Genomic DNA, 23,984 nt, shown 5'->3' on the forward strand with positions numbered 1-23,984 from the left:
ATGGTACCTTTCTAGATGTGTAAGCTGCCCATGCCACACGCACTCATGCAACCCCATGCCATCAGAGATGCAGGATTCTGAACTGAGCGCTGATAATAACTTGGGTTGTCCTTGTCCTCTTTAGTCCGGATGATATGGTGTCTCAGTTTTCCAAAAAGAACTTAAAATTTTGATTCGTCTGACCACAGAACAGTTTTCCACAGTCCATTTTTAATGAGCCTTGGCCCAGTGAAAACGCCTGCGCTTCATATTTGGCGTGCTGTCCGGGGAAGGGCTCCGAGCTGGTGAATGGCCCGAACCTAAAGTACCCCCCTTCCCCGTCTAGTTGTAAAGTAAACTCGAAGTGAGGAGATGGGGTGGAGGAGGGATGCTGATAAACCGTCAGTGGATAGAGTAAAGTCAGCAGTATTTATACTATGGTATTGATTACTTGATTGTGGTCCACCGGTGTTGATTAGGCTATCACCCTGGATAGCATATCACCCTGATGCCCAAGACCGGTTGCCCACTGAAGCTAAGCAGGGCTGAGCCTGGTCAGTACCTGGATGGGAGACCTCCTGGGATAACTACTGTAGGTTGCTGCTGGAAGAGGAGCTAGTGAGGCCAGCAGGGGGTGCTCACCCTGAGGTCTGTGTGGGTCCTAGCGCCCCAGTGTAGTGATGGGGACACTATACTGTCAACAAGCACCATCCTTCGGATGAGATGTTAAACCGAGGTCCTGACCCTTCGTGGTCAGTAAATATCCCAGGATGTCTTTCGAAAAGAGTAGAGGTGGGACCTCAGCATCCTGGCCAAATTCTCCCATTGGCCTCTGATCATCATGGCCTCCTTACAATCCCCATATCTGCTGATTGGTTTCATCACTCTGTCTCCTCTCCACCAGTAAGCTGGTGTGTGGTGGGCGTTCTGGCGCACTATGGCCGCTGTTGCATCATCCGGGTGGATGCTGCACACTTGTGGGGGATGAGGAGATACCCCCTGACTATGTAAAGCGCTTTGAGTGCCTAGAAAAGCGCTATATAAATGGAAGGAATTAATTATTATTATAAGTATCTGACGCGCTCCTCCCGAACCTTGTTACTAAAACATCATGTTGTGATTTCCATTACAGTAGCATTCCTGTATGTGATGCAGTGACGTCTAAGGTCCTGAAGATCACTGGCATCCAGTATGGTTTTCCGGTCTTGACCCTTATGCACAGAGATCGTTCCAGATGCTCTGAATCTTTGGATGATATTATGCACTGTAGATGATGATAACTTCAAACTCTTTGCAATTTTTCTCTGAGAAACACCTTTCTGATATTGCTCCACTATTGTTCACCGCAGCATTGGGGGAATTGGTGATCTTCTGCCCATCTTGACTTCTGAGAGACACTGCCACTCTGAGAGGCTCTTTTTATACCCAACCATGTTGCCAATTGACCTAATAAGTTGCAAATTGGTCCTCCAGCTGTACCTTATATGTACTTTTAACTTTTCTGGCCTCTTATTGCTACCTATCCCAACTTTTTTTGGAATGTGTAGCTCTCATGAAATCCAAAATGAGCCAATATTTGGCATGACATTTCAAAATGTCTCACTTTCAACAGCTGATATGTTATCTATATGCTATTGTGAAGAAAATAGAAGTTTATGAGATTTGTAAAATATTCCATTCCTTTTTTACTCACAATTTGTACAGTGTCCCAACTTTTTTGGAATTGGGTTTTTATATGTTTCTTAATAGGAAGCCAGCAGGACAAATGGTTTAGCAGTCAGTTTAGCACACAGTTTAGTTTAGCAGTTCAGCCTTTTCTTCAGTGCATCACTGTTCCACATACTGTCAACATAAACACAGGCCATAATAAGAAAAAGCACGTTAAAACTTAAATTTTATGGTACTCCTTGACAGTGAGAAACTGCTTATGTTTACAAAGCAACATCATTATTTGTGACAGAGCACTTAGGCTTGATAAATAAGATCAGAGGGAAAAGCACAGCATCACAAATGTAGCTATTTAAAGTAAGCTGAAATTCTGTATTTAGAGGCCTGTCTGAATGATTTTTCTTCTTTTGTGCTTTATGTCCATGTTCTATTATTTACATTATTTGTTATGTGAAATTATGGTGGACGTTTAAAATAACCTGTATGGTATTTTCAAACTAACCAAGACCATGTTTATTTTTTATTTTATTTTTTTAAATAGCAACAATAGTTAATATAAATGTGTTTATCGCACTTCAGTGTAATATAATACATTATATCTTATACCTTGTGTAAATCTAATCTACAACAACATTAACGTTTTAAGTTTTGGGGTGCGTTCAACAACAGAAGAAAACTATTGCAGCAAAACAAATTAATTAACAACAACAATTTATAGTTTTATTAGAGACCACATGTTTGTTATAATCGTATAACTGAACGTAAGAAGGTTAATTAAACATCTGCTATTATTATATTTGGCTTTTGTAGCAGTCACTCAAACAGCGTCACGTTGCGGTTGGCCATCATCCCAGCCGGAAATGATGTACGTAATGTTGATGAAACCTGAAACATGTAATCGTGTCATCCTCGTCGCAATAGATGCTCACGACGTAACAGTTTTTGTAATTGACCGATTTTTTTCTAAGAATATTTTCGGAGCGAAAATGAATCCTTCCAGAAGAAGCGAAAGTGATTGGCAGGGTCTGGTGAATGAGGTAGGAAACGCAGACATATTGATGCCTCGCCGCTCATCTGCACTCTATGAATCATACTATCAGTACTGCACTGTAGAGGATGCTTGAATTCACCATTTCATGTGGTTTTCAATGAATTTACCCAAATGACGTGTGGAAAATTTAAGGGCTTGGTTTTCTAAATACGATCAGATTATTCTGCTGATTTACAGAGACGTGAAATCCTCTTACTGTAACCGTGCCGTGTTGTCATTTTCTCGAGACCGGTTGTTCTTATCGATTAGTATAAGTGACATGCATGTTATTTAATCTGTAAATGCCTTGCATCATAATAAATAAAATGCAGAAGATACGACACGACATGATCAGATGAGGGATTAACGTAAATCTTCATCCTTTTACCTCAAGATCCATGAACGGCGCTGAACTCAGCTTGGACCTGGAACTGAAATAATAATAATAATAATAAAATATAATGATTTTAAAATACAGTGGTGTAATATTACAGTTCTCATTCAGAGTTCATTCACTATCATGTATGTGCACAATTTAGAAGTATATCAATAATTAAGAAATATAAATAGTCGTCTGAATGTTTTCATTTTAGGGACTTTTTAGGGACCCATAACAACATAATCTTTTGAATAAATTATTCCATTATATTGATCAAATTGTGAACTTTAATGTCCCTTCTCAAGTGCACTGACAAATTTAGAATTTTTTTGGTTGTTTTGGTTGACCCTTTCAAAGGTTATATTAATTTAAAAGTAGGATTTAGTTCAAACTTCTAAGGTGGCTTAATTCAGTGATAATAATATTAATAATAGATACTGTTAATGATAATAAGTAGGCCTAATACATAATTTATGTTCAGTAAAAGGCTAAAGCCACTAAAATCAAGATGAAGAAATAATTAAATTAATTTTATTAACTTACAGAAGACACAGTTCCTAGAACATCTGGAATAACCTAAATTAATACATTTAAGGAATAAATGAATTTAAGGAGTAAATTATGGTAATTATTTCATTCTGTTGACATTTCTTGTTTCTATGAAAAATTCTCAAATGCAGAAACTTCTAAGCATTTTAGCGAAAGTGCCAACAGAGATGTTTTCACTTACATGGGAAAAATGTAAATATTATCTTGGAAGAGATTTTGGTAAGTCTTAATTTTAAGGTATCCTTGTTACACATATTGCATGTGCTTACTATTATAATAACAATTAATTATTTATAATTACATGCAAGTAACCCTAAGCCAAACCCTAATCCTAACCATATAGTAAGTACATGTTGTTAATTAATATTACTCAGATAATGTATAATTACACTGTAACAAGGACACCTTAAAATAAATTGTAACCAAGACTTATGAGTCAGAAGGGTTTGAGTAAAAAGCTTACGTGATTTTGCTAAAAAAAACAATGCAAGAACCCACTTTGATCATTGCCTCTTTAGGCAGTAGTGACTAAATGCGTTGAACAGAAGCATTAACAACCCTGTTGTTTTCTTTGTGTGCCTAGTTCCTGGTATGCAAGAGAAAGCTGGAGAGCAAGAAGGAGGCACTGCTGATCTTATCAAAAGAACTGGACACCTGCCAGCAGGAAAGGGATCAGTTCAAACTGATGGCAAATCAGCTCCGTGAACGCCACCAAGGGCTCAAGAAAAAGTACAGAGAGCTTATAGTATGTATTTCTGTTCTAAATGAATTCAACACTCATGTAGACGTATGAGTTATTTTTATTATAATGAAGTATATTTAAATGATTTTTTTCCTTTTAATAGGATGGTGACCCTTCTCTGCCTCCTGAAAAAAGAAACCAAGTATGCTTAACACCTATTTAAATATGCTTAACTGTACTCTGTTATATATTGTAAACATAAAACTAAAGATCTGAAATCTAAATGTGTATTTTGTGAAGCAGTCAACCCAGTACTCCTGATTATCATTTGGAGTTATTCATTGTGTTTAACTTGCCACAGGTCAATCTGGCCCAGTTACTTAGAGACTCACGAGAACAGAACAAGCAGCTGAGCGAGGAGATGAAAGAACTGAAGCAACGTTTAGCAGAGGTGCAGGGTGATAACAAGGTATGGGTTCCGCTCTGCACAGACGTGATTACTTTGCATGACTCAGTCTCATGCAGATGTTTACAAGGTCAAATGTGTTGTCAATTGATCACAGTTCATATATTGTGGTATACCTGCATTCTTTCCATCCCACAGCTGCTGAGGATGACCATCGCAAAGCAGCGTCTAGGGGACGAAGAGGTGGGGACTCGTCACTTTCCAGCCCATGAAAGAGAAGATCTTGTTCAGCAGTTAGAAAGAGCTCGAGAGCAGGTGCATTGATCTTGGCATCCCACACATTGTAGTTTTTGTAGACACAGGTGCCATAGAAAAAAAACAAAACACTTATACAATAGTTTAGTAAAAAAGCAATATCTGTCCTGTGTTGCAGAATGAAGCACTGGAACAAAGCTTAAAGGCAGCCACGGATGAATTACAGGACGTGAGAGCAGAGCGTAATGTCTATCAGGAGAAAGCTCACAGACTAAACCTGGAAATTAACCACATCTTGGGAAGCCACGAGAATCGCATCCTGGATATTGATGCTCTGTGTATGGAGAACAGGTCAGTTTTGCCATGTTCAGGATCTACACATTTAGCATCTACTGCTGCAGTAGCACGAGGTAAACACACACACACATCCGTTTGTTTTATGAATTATAGGGACTTTCCATAGACTAAAATTACTTTTTTTTTACTGACTAAACAATATTTTCTAACCCCTACCCAACCCTAAATCTACCCCTTACAGAAAACCTGTTTGCATTGTTACACTTTCAGATAAACATCATTTACTATTTTTAAATCATTTATTTTTTCCCTCATGGGTATCACAATGTAGAAAATGTCGAAAACTATGCTTGTGGGAACACAATGTAGCATAAACAACTACACACACACACACATACTAATTAATGTATATGCAGATTTATTATTTTAGTACTCATAAATCACACTCTGATTCCAAAATAACTGTTATTTTAGTATTGTTGATATATAGTACTATTATAGTTTTAATATTTTTATATTCTGTTTCGATTTTAAATGTAAAGCTTTAGTAATTTTGTATTGTGTTTTTCATTTCTTTTATATCTCTGTGTAGTTTTATTACTTTTTATTTCTGTTTGTTAAAATAAAATAAAATGATAAGTGATGCATTGGAAACTAGCTGACATCAAATAACTTTAGAATCTCCATTATTTAATTTCAGCTGGTTTTCCATGACAAGCAGTATATGTTCAATGCAACAGATAGGGAGAAAAACCCAGAAACATGGCTTAAGAATGGCATTTAGATTATTTACATGGTTAATGGATGTTTTTACAAGAAAGCAGATTTTGTGGTGCGTCTGCCCTCTGTCGGTCTGGTGGGGACATTACAGACATTGATATGGCCGTTTTAACATATCCAGTTAATTTTGTTGGTGCCTAAATATTATCAACAGTGCTATTTAACTAGTCATTTTGTGGGTTATCTGTATATCATACTAAAGTCTTCAAAATACTTTTTTTGGTTTAAGATATCTGCATGAGCGGCTGATGCAGCTTCAGGAGGAGGTCAGTCTCCTCAGATCAAACGTCATGAAGTACAAGGTATTTATTACACATACAACCAAATTTATAAGTACACAGAATATTTATTCACTTTGGTTATGTATAAGCTCATTGTTGGGCATATGCCAATGTGTTTTATTTCAGAGTGCTTTGGAAAGCAAGAAGAACTGTAAAGTCTATGGCAAGTCCAACAGCAGCGCTCTGACAGGAGTCCTCTCTGCTAAACAAGGTACCACAGAATCCACACAGTAACAGTTCCATGTTTCACCTGTATTCTTCTTTAATTCATATACAATCCTCTGAATGAAAAATACTCAGAAGCTAAGTTCTAGCTGATATGTTTCCAGTACAAGAGCTGTTGCTGTCTGAGGAGAATGGCTGCAGTCTGCCGGTCACTTCACAATCCATTAGTGACCTGAAGTCCCTGGCCACTGCTCTGCTGGAGACCATTCATGAGAAGAACATGGTCATTCAGCATCAACGGCAAACCAACAAGTATGTCAGTTACATCGTGACAACTGCCATCTCATTTCCTGTGCTGGAAAGCTCTCAAGATACAATGTTACTTATGAATGGTATTTATGGTTATGGTTATTTATACACTATTATAGTTTTATCAACATTTTGGATTAGCGTTTATTTTAATAATAAAAAAAAATGGTTGTAAAATGTGCATTTATATGTTACTATTAATTTTTTAATATATTTTTATTATTTCAGTTTTAGTTCAGTTTAGTTCTTATTTATTTCTAGCTTGCAATTCTAGCACTTCAGCTTACTTAATTACAGAGGCAACATTTAGCATTCTTTAGATTTATTGTTATTTTTTTGTATTTTATTTTATTACGGCTTTATTTAAATCAACAGCAGTGTTTGTAATGGTTTTTGTTCATTATAATAATCCTGCCAAGATACAAGTTAAACCATAGCATTCTTATTTTTACAGAATTATGAAAGAATATTCTGGACAATTTTCAAAAGATATTCCGATTCCATTTGAGTTTTGGCTACATGCAAGTTAAATGCTAGGGTGAAAAAACCAGATGAGGTAATTAATATTGCTATTTAAAGGTGCAATGTGTAATATTTACAACGATCTATTTACAGAAATACAATGTAATATATATAGCTATGTTTTCAGAGACCTTTCTTAATGAACCGTTAGGTTTTTATTACTTTAGATTGAGCTATTTCTATCTACATACACTGCGGGTCCCCTTACATGGAAGTCGCCACCATGTTTCTACAGGTGCCCTAAACGGACAAACTGCTCTACACAGCGCGTTTCATCACTTTGTTGTTCTTGCGAATAAAACACTGACACAATGATGAAACAGTGCATTAACATCCGCAATAACATTGATTTATTGAATAATTAAGTAAATATAATTCCTTGATTTACCTTTGTAAAGAAATCTCATTGCTCTCTTCTGTCTTTACCGACGACATCTTTACCTGTGTCGGCCACCGTAGCTTCTCTAAAGGGAGGGGTGTGGGGGACTGAGCCGTTGGTTGCAATTTCGCAACCTCACCGCTAGATGCCGCTAAAAATTACACAGTGCACCTTTAAATATGACAGGCTCATAACTCGTCAGATATGGGAAATACAGTTGCGTATGGACTTTTCTTTTTCATTCGAAATTTGGCAGCCATTTTGCGTTCGCAAAAGCAAAAAATACAATTTGCAGTTCCTTTTGAAAATTGTCCAGAATATCCTTCCATACCAAATAGTGTTAAAAAGTGAAATGTAGCTGCTGGTTATATTTAAACAGGATCCTGGGTAACCGGGTCGCAGAACTTGAAAGAAAGTTGAAAACATTAGAGGTGTCAGGGTTGTGGAGTCTGCCAGGTAAACATCATATCCATTCTATACAGTTGCTTTTTTTTTTTTTTTTGCTCTTTACATTTGTGTAATAGGTGTTTCTTTGTTACATAATGCAGTTTATTTTGCTTATTTAAATTTTGTAATGACTTTCAACTGCTCTCCCATTTCTGCTTTTCACTCTTTCTTCTCTACTTTCTTCTCCCCCTCTCTGGAGGCATCACCTACAATGTGTCTCTCGGACTAGGGAGTATGTTTTTTAATTCAAAATAGTTTTTTGCCTTTTATGCCTTTCTGCACTTTTTGCAAACCAGTTCTACCTCTGTTACCCTTGTTGTTAACTTGACAAGATAACTTCCAGTTGTTGTTATAGTTGTGTGTTTATAGACTTGAACTTTTTTACAGGAAGGAAAGCCGTTATTGTCCTGAGTGACTCTCAGCATGTCCAGTCCACCACAGAACAGTCTGTCCATCTGACCCCAGAGTCAATGGGTAACTTACTACCTACTGAACACTAATTGGCAAATCTATAGTTTAAAAAAATAAATCATAACAGAAGTGTCAACTCTTTGCAGCAGGAGATGAGGAGATTGTTACTGGAGAAGAGGTGACAGAGGACACTGGACTCAGTACAGATTTCAGCCCAGAGGAGTGTCAAGCCGTGGCAGTCGAGCTGAACCAAGAGAGTGATTATTTCAACCACACTTGTTCAGTCTCACACACTCCACACTTCAGTAATCCTGTGGAGAGCACACAGAGTAAAACCCTTGCTTGTTGTGTCTCTGAGAAGCCTGTGTGTCCTCCTGAGAAGGGATCAGAACAACATAATAAAGTTCTCACGAGCCGTGGATGTCAGTCTTCGAACACAGAAGCATCTTTGAAAGATTCAGAAGAAGAGGCTGATGTGGAGAATGAAGTTCCTGTTGCTCATTCTGAGGAGGACTGTGATAGTCAGGGTGTATTAGAGGACAGTGGGCCCGTGGCATCAGAGACCTTCAGCAGTTCTGACTGTGTTTCTGGATCTGAGTCAAATACACCGGAACAGCAAACAGAGCGATCAGTCGAAGAAGAAACGGAGAATGTTGTTCTGCTCAAACCTCATCGCACCGGGATTGAACCTTCATGATGAAATTTAAAGCCCCATCAGTTAAAATAAATGTTCTGATTCAGACTTTGGCAAAAGAATAAAAACAAGAACATTTGAATGTCCAAATGAAACCTGTTCCAGTTAAGCTAAAAGCAAACTACAAAGTTCACCGTGAGGCAAGCTGGTAAAACCAGCAAGCTGAATATTAAAATCAACAGTAGAGTTAAATTCCTGACAACAGTCAATGTCTTTCTGGAGGTTTTAATAATCATCAAGAATCTCAAATGAAACCGTAGATGTGACGTCACTTAACCAGCAAGTTCATTTTTCTGGCATTGTTATGAAATCATTTTAAAGACACATCTCTATGTATTTTGACAATGTTAAATACCTTCGTAATTACATCTAGTGTATTTTGTGGATAAAAAAAATGACAATTTTGACTTCTAATTTTCAGTTTCCAATTCAATTCCTGTTTCACATGCAAAAAATATATTTTTCTGTTCTTTTCTTATAATACTTAATGTCACAACGCCATTATCATTTGTTCCTTATAGAGTCAGTGTATATTTATTTCCTGTCATATGTCTTATCTATTATAATTTGTGATCTTGATGATTGTGAAAGTGTTTGATCTGTAAAGGTTGGTGTAAAATCACTGTAATATAGTGTAAAATTGAAATGGGAACAATCATCAGCTTGAAAGCTTAAGTTATATTTAATTATGCACAAAAGCACTGCATCCCAATGCATCAGCCATTTAGTTTAACCCTCTGCTGCTATATTATTGAGTTATTACTGCATCAGTTTTTTTGGTTTATGTTGACTTGACCTGTTGGGTGCACCAAACAATATTTGTAATGATGGAAGGATTATCTTGTTGTATATGTCCTCAAGTTATTGAAATAAAAAGTATAATTTGCCATTACAAACATCCAGTTCAACAGTCTTCTGAAGGCAAAAGACTGTAAGAAATCCATCAGTAAGAGGTTTTTTAACTTCAAATCATTGCTTCCAGCTAAAATATAAGTTATCTACCAATAATATTGCTATCTCCAGTAAAAATGTTGTCTCAACTGAATCAGAAGTTCTAAACAATAGAGGAAACATTATTAAAGATCATGGTATTTTGACCAGAAGTGATAGCCTGAGGGTGAGTAAATGTTAAGTAAATTTACTTTACTTCATTACTCTGAAAAAACTTAAATGTCTTTATCCAAGCAACGATACAGTTTGTCAAAACATGCTGTATTTATCAATTCAATATTTCTATGCTATTTTATGAAGTAACATAAAATGTTGGAATAAAATACTTAAAATATATCAGTCAGGTTTGATGCAAGGCTTGGACTGTGGTTTAACTGTTAATGTTCTTAATGTTTTTACTGCCTTCACAACAAATGGTGCATATTCAGAATCCAGTAACAAAAATGAAACAGGTAAGCTAATAATAAATCCACTCTTTTTTAATGATATTGGACCAACTACTAGAGACAGCACGAGCTTGATCTCCAACATTTAATGCAAACAAACCTTTTTGACTGGAGAAAAACAAATAACTGCCATTCACTGTCCAATCAAACCTGTCAGTGCAGAGTGCAATGACACACTGATCAATAAGGGAAAAAGATTATGTACTGTGCTTATAAAAAATGGTTAAAATTGCTCCATTTAAAATGTAATGAACAATACCAAATTAAATGACATCATTTTAAATTAATACTGCACAGAACATCGCTAGATTGAAATCTTTGGACAGAATTGTAAGGATTCTTTGCTGTTTTTCTACATTTACTATGTGAGTAGCACAAAAAAGACCAAGTCTAGAATTACAACCAAAACATTTTTTATTATAATTTCAAACAACTTAAAAAAACACAGACAACACAAAAACAAGCGTGTCTTGTCTACGGTATATTTACATCGTGCTCTTTTTTTTTCTGCAAATATTTACATTCAGTATGTACATAAAGTGGAAATGAAAAAACAAAGAAAAAACACTTACCACAGTAAGATTTAATAGTAATAACAACATACCACTGTTAACAGTAACGACAATATAAATGTGTGTATACATATATACACTGCAAAGTTTGAAAGAACAAAGGATAACAAAACAGCAAAGTAGATCGATGTATAAAAAGTATAAACTGAGGTGTTGCGTGTGGTTATCATGTGTTTGCAATACACAGTTTAAATTTCCAAATGGAATTGATGGATGAATACAATGCAAACAAGTGAACTAAACTCATCTGTTCACTCATTCATGTCCATTTTTACAGCACGGGAACGACAAATGATTATTTTTCTACAGTACCAAACAGCTAACTTAATGAAAAGAACCCAAAAATAAATCCTTCCTCATATGTTCTTTCAAACCTTTATGACTTTCTTCCATAGATAAAACAGAAGTAGGAATTCTGAGGAATGTTCTGGTCATTTTTGTTCATGTAATTAGGATTAATAATGCACAAAGATAAAAAGAAAAATGCCATAAATGTCGTCCATGTGAATCTGTGCACTAGATTGATGCCATAAAGACAAGTGCATTCAAAAATGGTTCAACTGTTCTACTGAACAAAGAAAGTCATACTGGTTTGACAACAAAAATACTGTAAATGAGGACAGAACTATTTAATTCAAATCACATAAGGCTTAAAATAGTAGGAACAAAAGTGGGATTTATGGAATTCCCAAAAATGGGAACAAAAAACGAAATGTTTCAATTCAGGTTGGTTTTCAAAGGGACTTATTAAACCATTTTAATAAGCAAAAATTGACCTTCTTTTGTTAAATCCCCTTTCTTATGCATATTACTTCATTTCATGAGAAATGATGAAATTTGTAAATAACAGTAAAATGTTCACAAATGTGAATGAAACTGAGGTTTGACTCCCATCAAGGCACAAGTTGCTCAGTCTGCCTGTTTCTCTGTCATTGGAGAGATAGAGGCATGGCCAAAGGGAGAGAGCATTCAGACTTGCAGCTGGTCAAAAATGGTCATCTACTTTAAAGACAGCAACAGAAAAACTTACTGGTCATCTGCAGACAGAAAAAGTAGTGTTCTTTCGTCATAGTTGGAAAAGTACACAACAAGTGCGCATTTCTGTCTGCCTCCCAGAGTGGTACCATTTTCCGTTTTACACACCGGACACAAATCACACACAACATCACATTAATTAAAGCATTTGTACTGTGTTTACTGTGACTGTGCCATGTCAATATTTTCCCTCACATCCCCTCCCTTCCTGATTCACAGCCTCAGCAGACGGACAGGGCGGGTGGACCCTGTCTCTGCTGGGTTTTCTTGAGCAGCTGTATACGGTTGTGGCAGTAGAATTTCACAGCCCTCCAGTCCCGGTGGTTGGTGACCAGCAGGGGGCAGAGCTCCAGGCAGCGCTCACAGTCCGCTTTAGCCGGCACTCGCAGCTCCATGATGTTTTGCACCAGGTGGGATTCAACAGCTGCCCGCTCTGCCTCAGACCAAGGCCGCTTCAGCACACCACGTTTACCTGAGGCAGAAAGGAGAACGCATGTTAATCATTATTCCTGTGTAAACACTGCACTCAGGCTTTCCTCCTTCCACTCCGCTCCCCCAGGCCCAAGCACATACGCTCAGGTCAATGAGTTAGCACTGTGCTGAAGGACTCAGGCCTGTAGCTCTGGCCGTATGGCAGACAATAAACGCCACCATCACAATGCTCTTGTTTACATTTTATAATACTGTTTTTTAAGCAATTAAATTTAGATTTGAGCTAGATTATTTAAAATATTAATTTATTAATTAAAATTTTAAGGCACCTTGAGGTACCCTTACAAGCTCGCTGAGATTGAACACTGATTTACATGATCATGCATACAATGACCCCATAAATGATATATGTAGATGTTTTTATTGCAAAACCATAAACATAACCGGGTATGCCAATATTCTGGTTACAAGAAATCTGATTAATACATTTTTGCTCCAACATACTTACATTAACTGGAATTTTTGGTCAAATAAACAGTTTATTCCGTGGAAACAGTGGAAATTCTTCACCTCATGGTGCAGAGACCGTCAGCTTGACCTAGCTAACTTCCCAGTTGGTACAGTTCTGGAGTTCCTGCAAGCCATGTTTTCTGCAGGGTTGACCCACTCCACGCTGAAGGTTTACATGGCAGCCATTGCGGCCTACCATGCCCCTCTCGGTGGTCAGTCTTTGGGAAGACACCCCCTAGTTACATGTTTCCTCCATGGCGCGCTGAGGCTGAGGCCTCCAGTACGGTCTCGTATTCCCCCCGGGACTTGGTTATGGAGTTAGGGGTTCTTTGTAAAGCTCAATTCGAGCCAATACAAGATATATCAGACATCTGACCCTTAAAACTGCCTTCCTATTGGCTATCACCTCTCTGAGGAGAGTTGGAGATCTTCAGGCCCTCTCAGTGGCCCCTTCTTATCTCGACCTTGCGCCGGGCATGGCCAAAGCGTTCCTATACCATTGAGTGGGTTATGTTCCAAAAGTTCCCTCTGTCACGCCACAACCTATGGTGCTGCAGGCCTTCTGATGTGAAGTGACGTGACATTCAGCCAAGTATAGTGACCCATACTCAGAATTCGTGCTCTGCATTTAACCCATCCAAAGTGCACACACACAGAGCAGTGAACACACACCTGGAGCAGTGGGCAGCCATTTATGTTGCGGCGCCCGGGGAACAGTTGGGGGTTCGATGCCTTGCTCAAGAGCACCTAAGTTGTGGTACTGCCGGCCCGAGATTCGAACCCACAACCCTAGGGTTAGGAGTCAAACTATTTAACCACTAGGCCACGACTTCCCTCTTTTTTTCTTTTTTTTCGGGAGCCGACCAAGAGAAGCTAAACTGTATGTGTCCAGTTCGAGCGCTGGACACATACGTCCACAGAGCTGCCCTGTGGAGAAAATCGGACCAATTGCTAGTGTGCTATGGTCCCCCCAAAAGGGGCTTTTCTGCACCAAAGCAGACTCTTAGCTGTTGGATAGTCGAGGCTATCAAGGGCACCTATTCAATGCCAAGGCTCACTCCACACGGGGAATGGCGGTCTCCAAGGCCTTCTTAGCAGATGTATCCATGCTGGACATCTGCAATGCTGCGGGGTGGTCCACACCCTCCATATTTGCAAGATTTTATGGCCTAGATATGCCAGTTACTCCAGGTGCTTCTGTTCTCTCGTCCTAAGCTGTGCTCTTCGGATACACACTAGGCAGGGATTTGGTAGTCTTGCAGCATGGGCACCTTGTTTCCCATAGCGTTTTTCGACGCAGCTTGAGTTCCTGAAGAGGAACATCTCAAGGTTACACATGTAACCATGGTTCCTGGAGGGAACGAGACGCTGCATCTCAATGCCATACCCCGGCACTTGCTGGTACTCGAAGCTGACACCAGCTGTGCGGCACGTGCTTTTATAGCTTCGTGGTCGCTTAAGCCGAGTTCAGACTGCACGATTTTCAAAGTAGTCGGGTCACTGTTCTTTTCACACTGCATGACTATCTTGACCAGCATTCAGTCACTGCTGTGTTCACACTGCACGATGGATCGGCGACAGAAGGTTTCACACTGCATGACTTTACAATAGGAAGAATCGCCGACAGCTCTGTCTGGCACGCAAACTATGTTTCACAACCAAACACACGCGAGATGTGACAAGGAAACAATGCGAAATCACACGTGCAAGACCGGAGTTTCCACGTGAGTCTAGGATAGCTCAGATGAAATGTCAAACAGACACGGGTGCTCCTGCTAAATTTATACTAATTTATCTTCCATTTCATGGGTCCAAATAGACCGAGAAGAAAGCCTTTTTCTGAAATGAAGCCATACTTGCTGATATTGTGGTCTATAACTCCTCCCTGAACTCCCCGCTACTCTGTATCTTGCTCTCTCATTGGCTGTCAGTCATTGCCGATGTAGTTTTCAGTCAGAACACTTTTCAGACAGCATGATTTTGAATCGCCGACAGGTCCAGATATTTAGCATGCCAAATATCTCACGGGCATCAGCGACTCATCGGCGATTCTCTCAAATCGAATCTTTGCTCATTCACACTGCGTGATTGTCACTCGCGTGAACGAGCTCAGATTTGCCTGTGATTTTGGGCATTTGTCAGCGATTTCTCAAAACATGTCGGCGAGCCTAAAACTGGGCTAAAATCGTGCAGTCTGAACGCGGCTTTACTTCATCCCACCCATGACGTCATGCTCTTCCATTGGACAGATTAAACACAATATTTAAGAGTCGCTCACGCCAAGCACGTTCCCCATAGCGTTTTCGATGCAGTGTCTTGTTCCCTCGAGGAACCATGGTTACATGCGTAACCTTGAGACGATTCTTATGGTTTACATTTTCCCCATGCTTGTGTGCCACTGTCAGAGGCATTCATTAAAATGAATGAGTTCAGAATCACTCAAATACAGCATAAAGCAGGACAAAGAATAAAAACCTGTAATTCCAATAGCTTTAGAGTATGTAAACCTCTTTTCTGAATGAAAGCTTGACAGCTCTATACTTTAACTGAAAATGATGAGCATATAAATGAGGTCAATGAAAATGATATCTTTAGGACTGAAAAATACCTATTTGTTACCATATTAGCAGGACAATACAACAAATGCATTTGCTATTAAAATTAAATGATGAGGAAAAAAATAATGCTAATTTTAATGTCAGATTGGTAACCATGGCAACAGAACAGAAATGTTTACTATCTTTCTCATTAAATAACTTTTTCTCATTATAAAAGGAAGATGTGTTATAGTCAGTAAATAAGTCAATAAATGTTATTAATTTTAATTTATGTTATTTCCTATTTTTAGCTATATGGCTTTAACAAAGTTTGCGCTTTACAGCCCTCAAAATCTATTTTATAATATTAACCCTGGTTTAACTGGTCCTTGCTTTGCACACGTAAACAGATTATTAGGAATGGGAGAGAAAAAATTATTAACTATCGCGATTCTTTTTAAAACACTTTTAAAAATCGATTGGTTTATCCCAGAATCGATTTATATTTAAATATTTTACTTTTCATAAGAGGTGGTGGGGGGAAGTTACCGCTCTTATTCCAACAAAGGGTGAAATGAATGTGTTATCTTACTAGAAGACATTGTATCCATTTCAGAGAAGGTAAATCCATGGTGGAGGCTGAGGATCAGACCTATTCTAGAATTCTGTCTGCACCTTCACGTTTTAATTCCCAAGTGTGGAAACAATTTGGATTTTACACACTGTCAGGAAAAGCAGCGCTAGACATGACAATAGGCCCTTTCAGACAGGACGCTGAATGCACTGCGCTATGAAACCCCTGGCTTGCGCCGTGCAACGACGGTTTGTTGCTGAATCGACCAAAGCACACGATTGGCCAAAAAAAGTTTAACTTTTACCACTGAGTTAAGTGACGATTATCCAAGCAGCCAACAGAAATGGGGCATCCAAACCACCGCGGAAAGCAAATGGATGAACAGCTAGTGTGTGTCGGAATTTCCGGAGCTATATAATACAAGTTTGCAGTCATATAGGGACTTCGGGAGAAAAGCTGTGTCATGAAGACATATCATGTCAGGCATGTCAGGTGTGTTTTAAGTTAGGTAGCTTGTTGTAGGTAGGCAATATGCTACACAATATGAACTCAGCGGCCAACATAGGGCATTCAGGGTCCTCTCTGAAAGGGCTATAAAATGGTATGCAAAGTAACATGGCACTATTTTATTTCAGAGGGGTTTTTTTATACTCATTTTGTTGCACATTTGATTATTATATTAATGTGCAAGTTTAGGGTTTTGGTTCTTGAAAGATTCATGGTTCAAGGTACTTTAAAATATACACTGTTTATGTGTATGTGTATGTTCCTGAAATAAAAGTTAAGAAAGATGTGATGCATTGTTTTTGTTAATATGACTCATTATATACATATATATGGAACTGAGGAGTACAAAGGCATATTTTCACACTGTATGACAGTCATACAATCAGACTCACCAGGTTTGGGCTGTCCTGAGGCCCTCTTGCGTCCCACTGAGAGCAGGGAGCTGCTGTTCATCTTCTTGGGCCGGGGAGATTTGTTGTTGCTTGTGGTTTTTTTCATCACAATGGTGGTTGCAGGAGATGCTGCTACTGGTTTCTCTTTACTCTCCTCAACATCTGAGTCCTCTGACAGCGAGTCGGCAGAGTTTCCTGACAACACTGAAAGGGAAGGGTAAGTATGACTGATGAGTCCAATACTATTTATTTACACCTGCTATGTGCTTGACACAACAACTCACTCACCATCTAACTCCAAACAGATGTGATGTAAACTCATTCCTCGGAACAAGACACCATCTCGCTCTCCACATAGTACCACCCGAGCGATCAGACCCATCAGCCCAGGGTCCTGGCCGATGGTTGCACAGCTTTGAGTCACGTGATACTCCTTCTGCAAGAAGCTTTCCAATCGCTTTATGGTAGCCCCATGCTGTCCTTCCTCCTCACCCTCACTTAACAACAGCAGCTGCGTAAGTATCGCCACCTGTCTGCGAACGCATGTCTGTGTCAGTGCCCGGGGGTGCCGCGAACCACTGGACCGAGCCAAACTACGTAGTAAGTCTGTTCCTCGCAGGGGAGTAGCTGGCGAATGATACGGCCTGGCAAACACGTAAGGGTTCTGTGGATCAATTCCCACACCAGCACGAGTCTGCAAAAGCATCTCCAGACAGGCTTCTGTGTGTGGGGGGAGAATGAGCGGTTGTACGCGGCCACGCTTCCCTTGGACCCCGACACGAGGGAGATGAGGGAGGACCATCCGCTCGAAGGGTGAGAGCGAAGCCTCCAGTGGGGTTAGAGTTAACGGGGTACCAGGTTGCACAGGGATGGGGCACTGGGGTGGGACTCTGGCCTGGTACTCTGAGATTGTCAGTTTGGAGACTTCACATTCACGGCGCCGATTGTAAAGGATGAGGAGGGACAGGCTGGAGTGACAGAGGAGACGCCATGCCTCGGCTGACTGAGGTGTGCGGGAGAGAGAAATAAAGGCAGAGTGCTGCAGCCGCCGAAGGTACAACACCAGGGAGGAAAGGGAGGAAAGAAGTGGGAGCATGTGGGGGCGACGCAAACTGAGAAAAGAGAATAAGGATTAGGTGAATTTAAATTTATATACATTTTTACAGTGGCTATGTTTGCATCCACAACTTTTGTTTTAATTGGAGTGAAAAATCATTCCAGTTGATAAATATGATTCCGGATATGTAGTGTTTACATGAACGCTAAAAGTGATCGGGCTGATGTGCACATATATAGGTCACAAGCTATAAATCAGAATAGATTTTTTGACATGTGCACACTGCAAGAATAGAGAGTTTCCCGCAGTTTGCACACAATAACCACTCTACTACACCATTTATTTTATTTTACTTAATTTTTATCCATTTCGGATAAATGTTACATTTAAACAGCCATGCCGTGCTGCTTACATTTATCACGCAGTAAAAGCACCCGTCCCCATGCCCAAAACCAGTCATATATGGATGAGAATCCGAAACAAGGACTCCACTTGAAAGGAGAATTTTATAATGACAGGACACAATTTTTTACAACACTGCATTCAAACGGGAAAAGCACCTCATGTCATTACACTATTTTACGTCATTGCATATGCGCAGTCCTTTCAGTTTCAGTCTCGATCATATTAGAAAATGAATTAACCACCCCTTTCAATCCAAATTAAATTTCATTCAGATCGAGCTCAATCGGATCGATTAAGATGTTTACATGAAGGCTTTTCTGTCCGATTAAGCAGTCAATCTGATTACTAATGGATTATTTGGTTGCATGTATATAGCCAGTGAAACCTTTTTTAACATTGTGAATGTCTAACCTTGATAGGTCGGTCTTATCCTCTGCTCCGCTTTCTTCTTCTCTCTCTCCATTGTCCTCGGTTTCTTTTTTCGAAGGTTCTGACTCCTTAACAAGATCCACAAAGACTGGAGTGGGCAGTTCCTCTTCTTTCATCTTCCCAAAAATGTCTGCCTCCTCTTTATCCTTTTTCATTTTTCGTCTTCCTTTTCTCGGAGGTGTAGCAGGTGTAGGTGGGCTCCTCTTTAAGACAGACACGGGAACACCTCCTCTTCTGGGAGGAGTCACTGGGGTGGGACTTTTGCGCGTAGGGCTAGAGAGGGCAGGGCTTCTTCTGACTGGTGACAAAGAAGAAGCAGGCGGTGACTGTGGTGTTACCACCACCACACCTGGCACATGAGCCACTTGTAGGCAATGGGACTGTTTGCTCGAAGATGGGAGACACGATTGTACACTAGGAGGGTCACCTGGGGTGCATGCTTGCTCCAGGGCAGAGCGCAAGTCCGGCTGGTGGGCGTGGTGCTTTTCCAAATGCTGTGGGAGTGATCGGAAGTGACGGCCACAGTAAACACAGCGCTGTTTCTGTGCCATGGTGCTCTGCCCACGACCAGCTGACACATTGACACTATTAGCAGCAACTCCTGCAGGCAGCGGGCACTTAAACACAGGTCTGGAGGGAACAGTGGACTGCACTGTGGAAGGCGGGAGGGAGTGTGGAAAAGGGGGAGGATGGCTGGGGGGTCGCTGAAGTGCTTTTCTTTTAGCATGTGCAGCAGAAGAGGACATGGCTCTGTGCCTCTTGCGGCGGTGAAGTGATCGCATGCGCGGCTCTCTATTGGAATCACCCAAGTCGAGGTCTGAATCACTGTGCTCAGAATGAGACAGGGGAGAGGAGGAAGGAGAGAGAGACCAGGAAGGTGTGAGATATTCTGATGCAGAAAGTGGAACTGGGCCGGACTCTTCCTCCTAAGAAAAAAAGCACATGCATTTTTAAGATCTGTTAAAGGGTGAATAATCTGAAAAGCACTGCATTCAAGTTTTGTTCTCATCTTACTTCTGTAACGTTTATAAATTGCAAAAGTGAAAAAATGTAGGACAGAACTTATTTGTATCCACCCGAAAATGACTAAACACCACCAACACTCATTTTGAAGAGGTTTTTGACCAGAAAGCGGAGGCTGAAGGTCCTCAGAAACAAAGATTTTTCTTGTCAATTAATTGTTACTATCGTCTTAAAGGGATAGTTCACCCAAAAATTATTAATTAATTATCCTATTTTGTTCCAAACCCATTCATTTATCTTTGGAATGCAAATTAAGATATTTTTAATAAAATCCGAGAGCTTTCTGACTCTCCATGGACAGCAAGGGTCCTTTCACGACCAAGTTTTTTTTTTTTTTTTGCACAAAGAGTATTCTTGTAGCTTCATAAAATTAGTTGAACTACTAATGTCACATGGACTTTTTGATGTTGCTGTCTATGGAGGGTCAGCGAGCTCTCAAATTTCATCAAAATAACTTAATTTGTGTTCGAAGATGAACGAATGTCTTACGGGTTTGGAATCACGTGAGGTTGAGTAATGACAGAATTTCAATTTTTGGGTGAACTATCCCGTTAACCTTTGTTAAACTGTCAATTCGCATGTTGTTAATTCTATAATTCTGCAATAGGCATTTCGAAAATGACCTGCAACAGGATTCTAAAATAATGGTTGAACTATCAGTTTAAAGGACACCAACTAAAAAGACACGGAGCAAAAAAACTTTTAAAAAGTGACCAGTTGTCACTTTTTGTCAATTTTCTTTTTACCTTCTTAATGTTGCTCTCGTGGTCCAAGCTACAATCAAAGCTACTAGGAGGCACAGTCCCATGGAAACCCTGAGAGAGGGATGCAACATCATTACAAAAAATGTCAATCATGTGACATAAGAGTGGGAATATAAAGTCCCTCCAACTCTCTCACACAAACACATGAATAAATCAAACACCATGCATATAAACTCAAGTCACAAATACATCTAAATTATAAACTCTCAACAATTTTCATATTATTAGTAACACTAAGTGCAAAATGAATTTAAAGCACTGAGATGCACTAGCCATTGTCATGGTTACACTTACCACAGCGTTTTCTCCCCACTCTGTCAAACTGTAATCCACAGTAATCTCCTCCCCCTTTGCGATGTCGCGGATCGCTATGACAATCAGTCGCACTTGATTTCCACAGTGCACTTCACGAATGCAGCAGTTTGGTGATGGGGGGTACGAGACGGCCCCCCTCTCTCCGCTAGAGCCCTCCTCACTCACACTGCATGAGAAAAAACTACATCAGACAGTAATACAGAAAACAAAACTGATAGAGAGAACCTCATCACAGCTGGGAAATCTTGCGGACCCTGTTTTCTAAACCACAGAGCGGCAGACTAATGCATGTCCTGTGCTAAAGTCATGCTGTCTCTGCTTTTGTTATTAACATTAATAACATATTATCTTCCCAAATGACAAAATAGAATATCCCGTTTGGTGTGAACTCATAGCATTATTAATCAGTGGATTTACAGGTTAAACAGGTTGTTTATAGTTAGTTGATGCTACTTTGTGTATGCTAACATATACTTACTGATATAGATCAACCATCAGCTATGAAACCCATATAAGCCTGGCATACATTCCCAACCCAGGACAAACGTCATAAATAAATATGAATTTATAATTACAGAACACATTGTTGCCCCCCACACACGTCATCATTATATATATATATATATATATATATATATATATATATATATATATATATATATATATATATAATATAAAGATAGATAGATAGATAGATAGATAGATAGATAGATAGATAGATAGATAGATAGATAGATAGATAGATAGATAGATAGATAGATATGTAAAGATAGATAGATAGATATAAACATATATTTCTGTCGGCACTATGATTAAACACAGCAATAAACAGATGCAAACACACACACATACCATAAGCCCAGCAACACACTATGATAAACACACACACATTCTCTCACTGGCCCAATGATAATAAACACATTGCAATAAACACACACACACACACACACACACAGCTTGCATTCCAGTAATCCCCCACCTCCATATACACACAACGTCTCCCAACCACACAACAAACACAATTACTTGCTATCGCCTCCTAGCACGCACACAGACACACACATGCAGTATCTCTACTCAGACCACACACACACTCAGTCACTCACTCACCAGAGCTGAACAGATTGTGTTTCATAGTATGGTCCATCAGCAGCAGACATTCTGTGTTTGTCCTCGTGATCATCACCTGAAACACATACAATAAAGGTCTCACATAGATATTTACATACTTAAGGCCCGGGTATATTTCACTTTTCGCGTTCCGTCTTCTGCACAGCCGCGTCCGCAAAACTTTCAAGGTATACTCAACCGCAGATGAGTGCGGACGGATGAGCTCGACACATGCACAGTACTACATACTTGACTTGTGCTCTGTCTCAACATTCATCCGTCTCAAACAATTGCCTGCACACAGACGGGTTGCGCTGCTGTCCGTGAGCCCTCCTGATGATGAAAACGATGGAATGTGGACATTGTGCAGACGCGGACAGCCGAAGTATACTTTGGCCGTTAGGCTGATGATACACGATCAACAGGAAACCAGCTGAGACACAGGGCCACGACCGATCTAAATTATCTAGATAGAAATTTGTTACCCATACTCAATGGAAAAGTGCCCAATCAACATTGCTCAAAAAAAGTTGCCCCATGTATCATCAGGCTTACAGTGATCTCTGAAACATAGTATAAACATGTATAATGTGCTCAAATGATAAGTCATGGTGTTTACTTCAATGAGTTATGGCACATTCGCACTTACACTGATTAAATCAATGGATGCTGGCAAGCAAGAATTCCTGCTTGACTAGAGTATTTAAGAAGACTGATCATGCGATTCTGGGAAATTAAGTGTTCTTTAAGATATACATAATTATTTACGTAAAATGAAAGATATTTTATATAAATATTTTTAATATGCATTAAATCTATTATTTAAGAAATAACTTTTCAAAAAAATTTATTACATTAAAAAATTGAAATAACAATTCTTTATGATTTTTTTACGGTGTGCTTTAATTCAAAATTCAAAAATGCACTGAAAAGGAATTCAACTGGAATTCTCAATTCTGAATTCTCCCTACTACCCTCCTTTTGGTAGGTTCTGCATCATGGAATAGGCATAAACACTCATCAGTTGTTCAGACTGGCTCAAATCGCCTACTCTTATTGAAAATGAACTTCCTCTGGTCACTTTGTCAACAGTGTCACTGTCAACATCACTTTAGACTGGCTCCTGATATTAGCATTTCTTTCCTTTTTGATGAAATTCAGTTTTCTTTATTCTTATGTATCAGTTAATGTAACAAAAAGGCTAAAAACCCACACTTCACCTTTCTCTGGTCCATAGCTGTTTTCTGACATGCTCTCCTCTTCATCCTCTGTAGCAAAGACTCTGTCGCACACCTTTACTGGTGTCCCTTTCCTTTTCCTTCCACAGCCACGTCTATGAAACACACACACATACACACAAACACACATTACATTAAACGGACAGCCTGGCCAACTTAATCAGCAACAAAACATAAATCACAAAGACAAATCAATAACCTGGAACCATCAGTGGATCAATGGAAATCACAGCACAAATCTTGTTAAATTTGCCTTACATTTATAAACAAAAAACCTGTGGTGAGAAAATATGTTTAATTAAGACTTGTTCGAAGCAGCTACGTTACTAAAAATACCTATACAATTAATCTTTTATGCCTTAACTAAATGAAGCCTGTCGACTGATCTGAATCACAATGTGTCAAGCACATGAGAAATATAATGTACTGCTCATCTTAGCAAATACCACTAATT

The 23,984-nt window shown here is 39.3% G+C and overlaps 2 protein-coding genes across 3 annotated transcripts in view; one reads left to right on the forward strand and one right to left on the reverse strand.

The window, feature by feature from the left end:
• Positions 1 to 2,498: 2,498 nt before the first annotated feature.
• Positions 2,499 to 9,651, forward strand: LOC132143803 (coiled-coil domain-containing protein 149-B-like). 2 transcript variants are annotated; one of them, XM_059554344.1, is made up of 13 exons: positions 2,499 to 2,684; positions 4,189 to 4,350; positions 4,451 to 4,489; positions 4,649 to 4,756; positions 4,892 to 5,008; positions 5,127 to 5,299; positions 6,255 to 6,327; positions 6,433 to 6,517; positions 6,636 to 6,783; positions 8,061 to 8,137; positions 8,328 to 8,360; positions 8,516 to 8,602; positions 8,686 to 9,651. In XM_059554344.1, exons 1-13 carry the CDS (start codon positions 2,508 to 2,510, stop codon positions 9,234 to 9,236), a joined length of 1,830 nt encoding a protein of 609 aa, XP_059410327.1. In that variant the 5' UTR covers positions 2,499 to 2,507; the 3' UTR covers positions 9,237 to 9,651. The 2 variants fall into 2 exon arrangements, with proteins under 2 accessions (XP_059410327.1, XP_059410328.1); XM_059554345.1 differs by lacking the exon at positions 8,328 to 8,360.
• A 1,370-nt stretch (positions 9,652 to 11,021) lies between these two features.
• Positions 11,022 to 23,984, reverse strand: part of LOC132143804 (uncharacterized) — a 23,632-nt gene continuing 10,669 nt past the window's right edge. Inside the window, exons 2-9 of the mRNA XM_059554346.1 lie at positions 23,513 to 23,625; positions 22,293 to 22,368; positions 21,162 to 21,348; positions 20,850 to 20,918; positions 19,063 to 20,006; positions 17,478 to 18,301; positions 17,190 to 17,393; positions 11,022 to 12,709 (exon numbers count right to left, since the gene is read on the reverse strand). Coding sequence (XP_059410329.1) covers positions 12,459 to 12,709; positions 17,190 to 17,393; positions 17,478 to 18,301; positions 19,063 to 20,006; positions 20,850 to 20,918; positions 21,162 to 21,348; positions 22,293 to 22,368; positions 23,513 to 23,625 — 2,668 coding nt within the window. The 3' untranslated portion in view covers positions 11,022 to 12,458. The remainder of the gene's footprint in view (positions 12,710 to 17,189; positions 17,394 to 17,477; positions 18,302 to 19,062; positions 20,007 to 20,849; positions 20,919 to 21,161; positions 21,349 to 22,292; positions 22,369 to 23,512; positions 23,626 to 23,984) is intronic.

The sequence above is a fragment of the Carassius carassius genome, chromosome 7, assembly GCF_963082965.1.
Source record: "Carassius carassius chromosome 7, fCarCar2.1, whole genome shotgun sequence".
In the NCBI taxonomy this organism is placed as follows: Eukaryota; Metazoa; Chordata; class Actinopteri; order Cypriniformes; family Cyprinidae; genus Carassius; species Carassius carassius.

Excerpts from the sequence above, each read along its gene's own strand:
- LOC132143803 (XM_059554344.1), top strand. The coding sequence starts at position 2,508 with ATGATGTACGTAATGTTGATGAAACCTGAAACATGTAATCGTGTCATC. Across the intron at positions 4,351-4,450 it reads AAAAGTACAGAGAGCTTATA|GATGGTGACCCTTCTCTGCC; the intron begins GTATGTATTTCT and ends TCCTTTTAATAG. Across the intron at positions 4,757-4,891 it reads AGGTGCAGGGTGATAACAAG|CTGCTGAGGATGACCATCGC; the intron begins GTATGGGTTCCG and ends TCCATCCCACAG.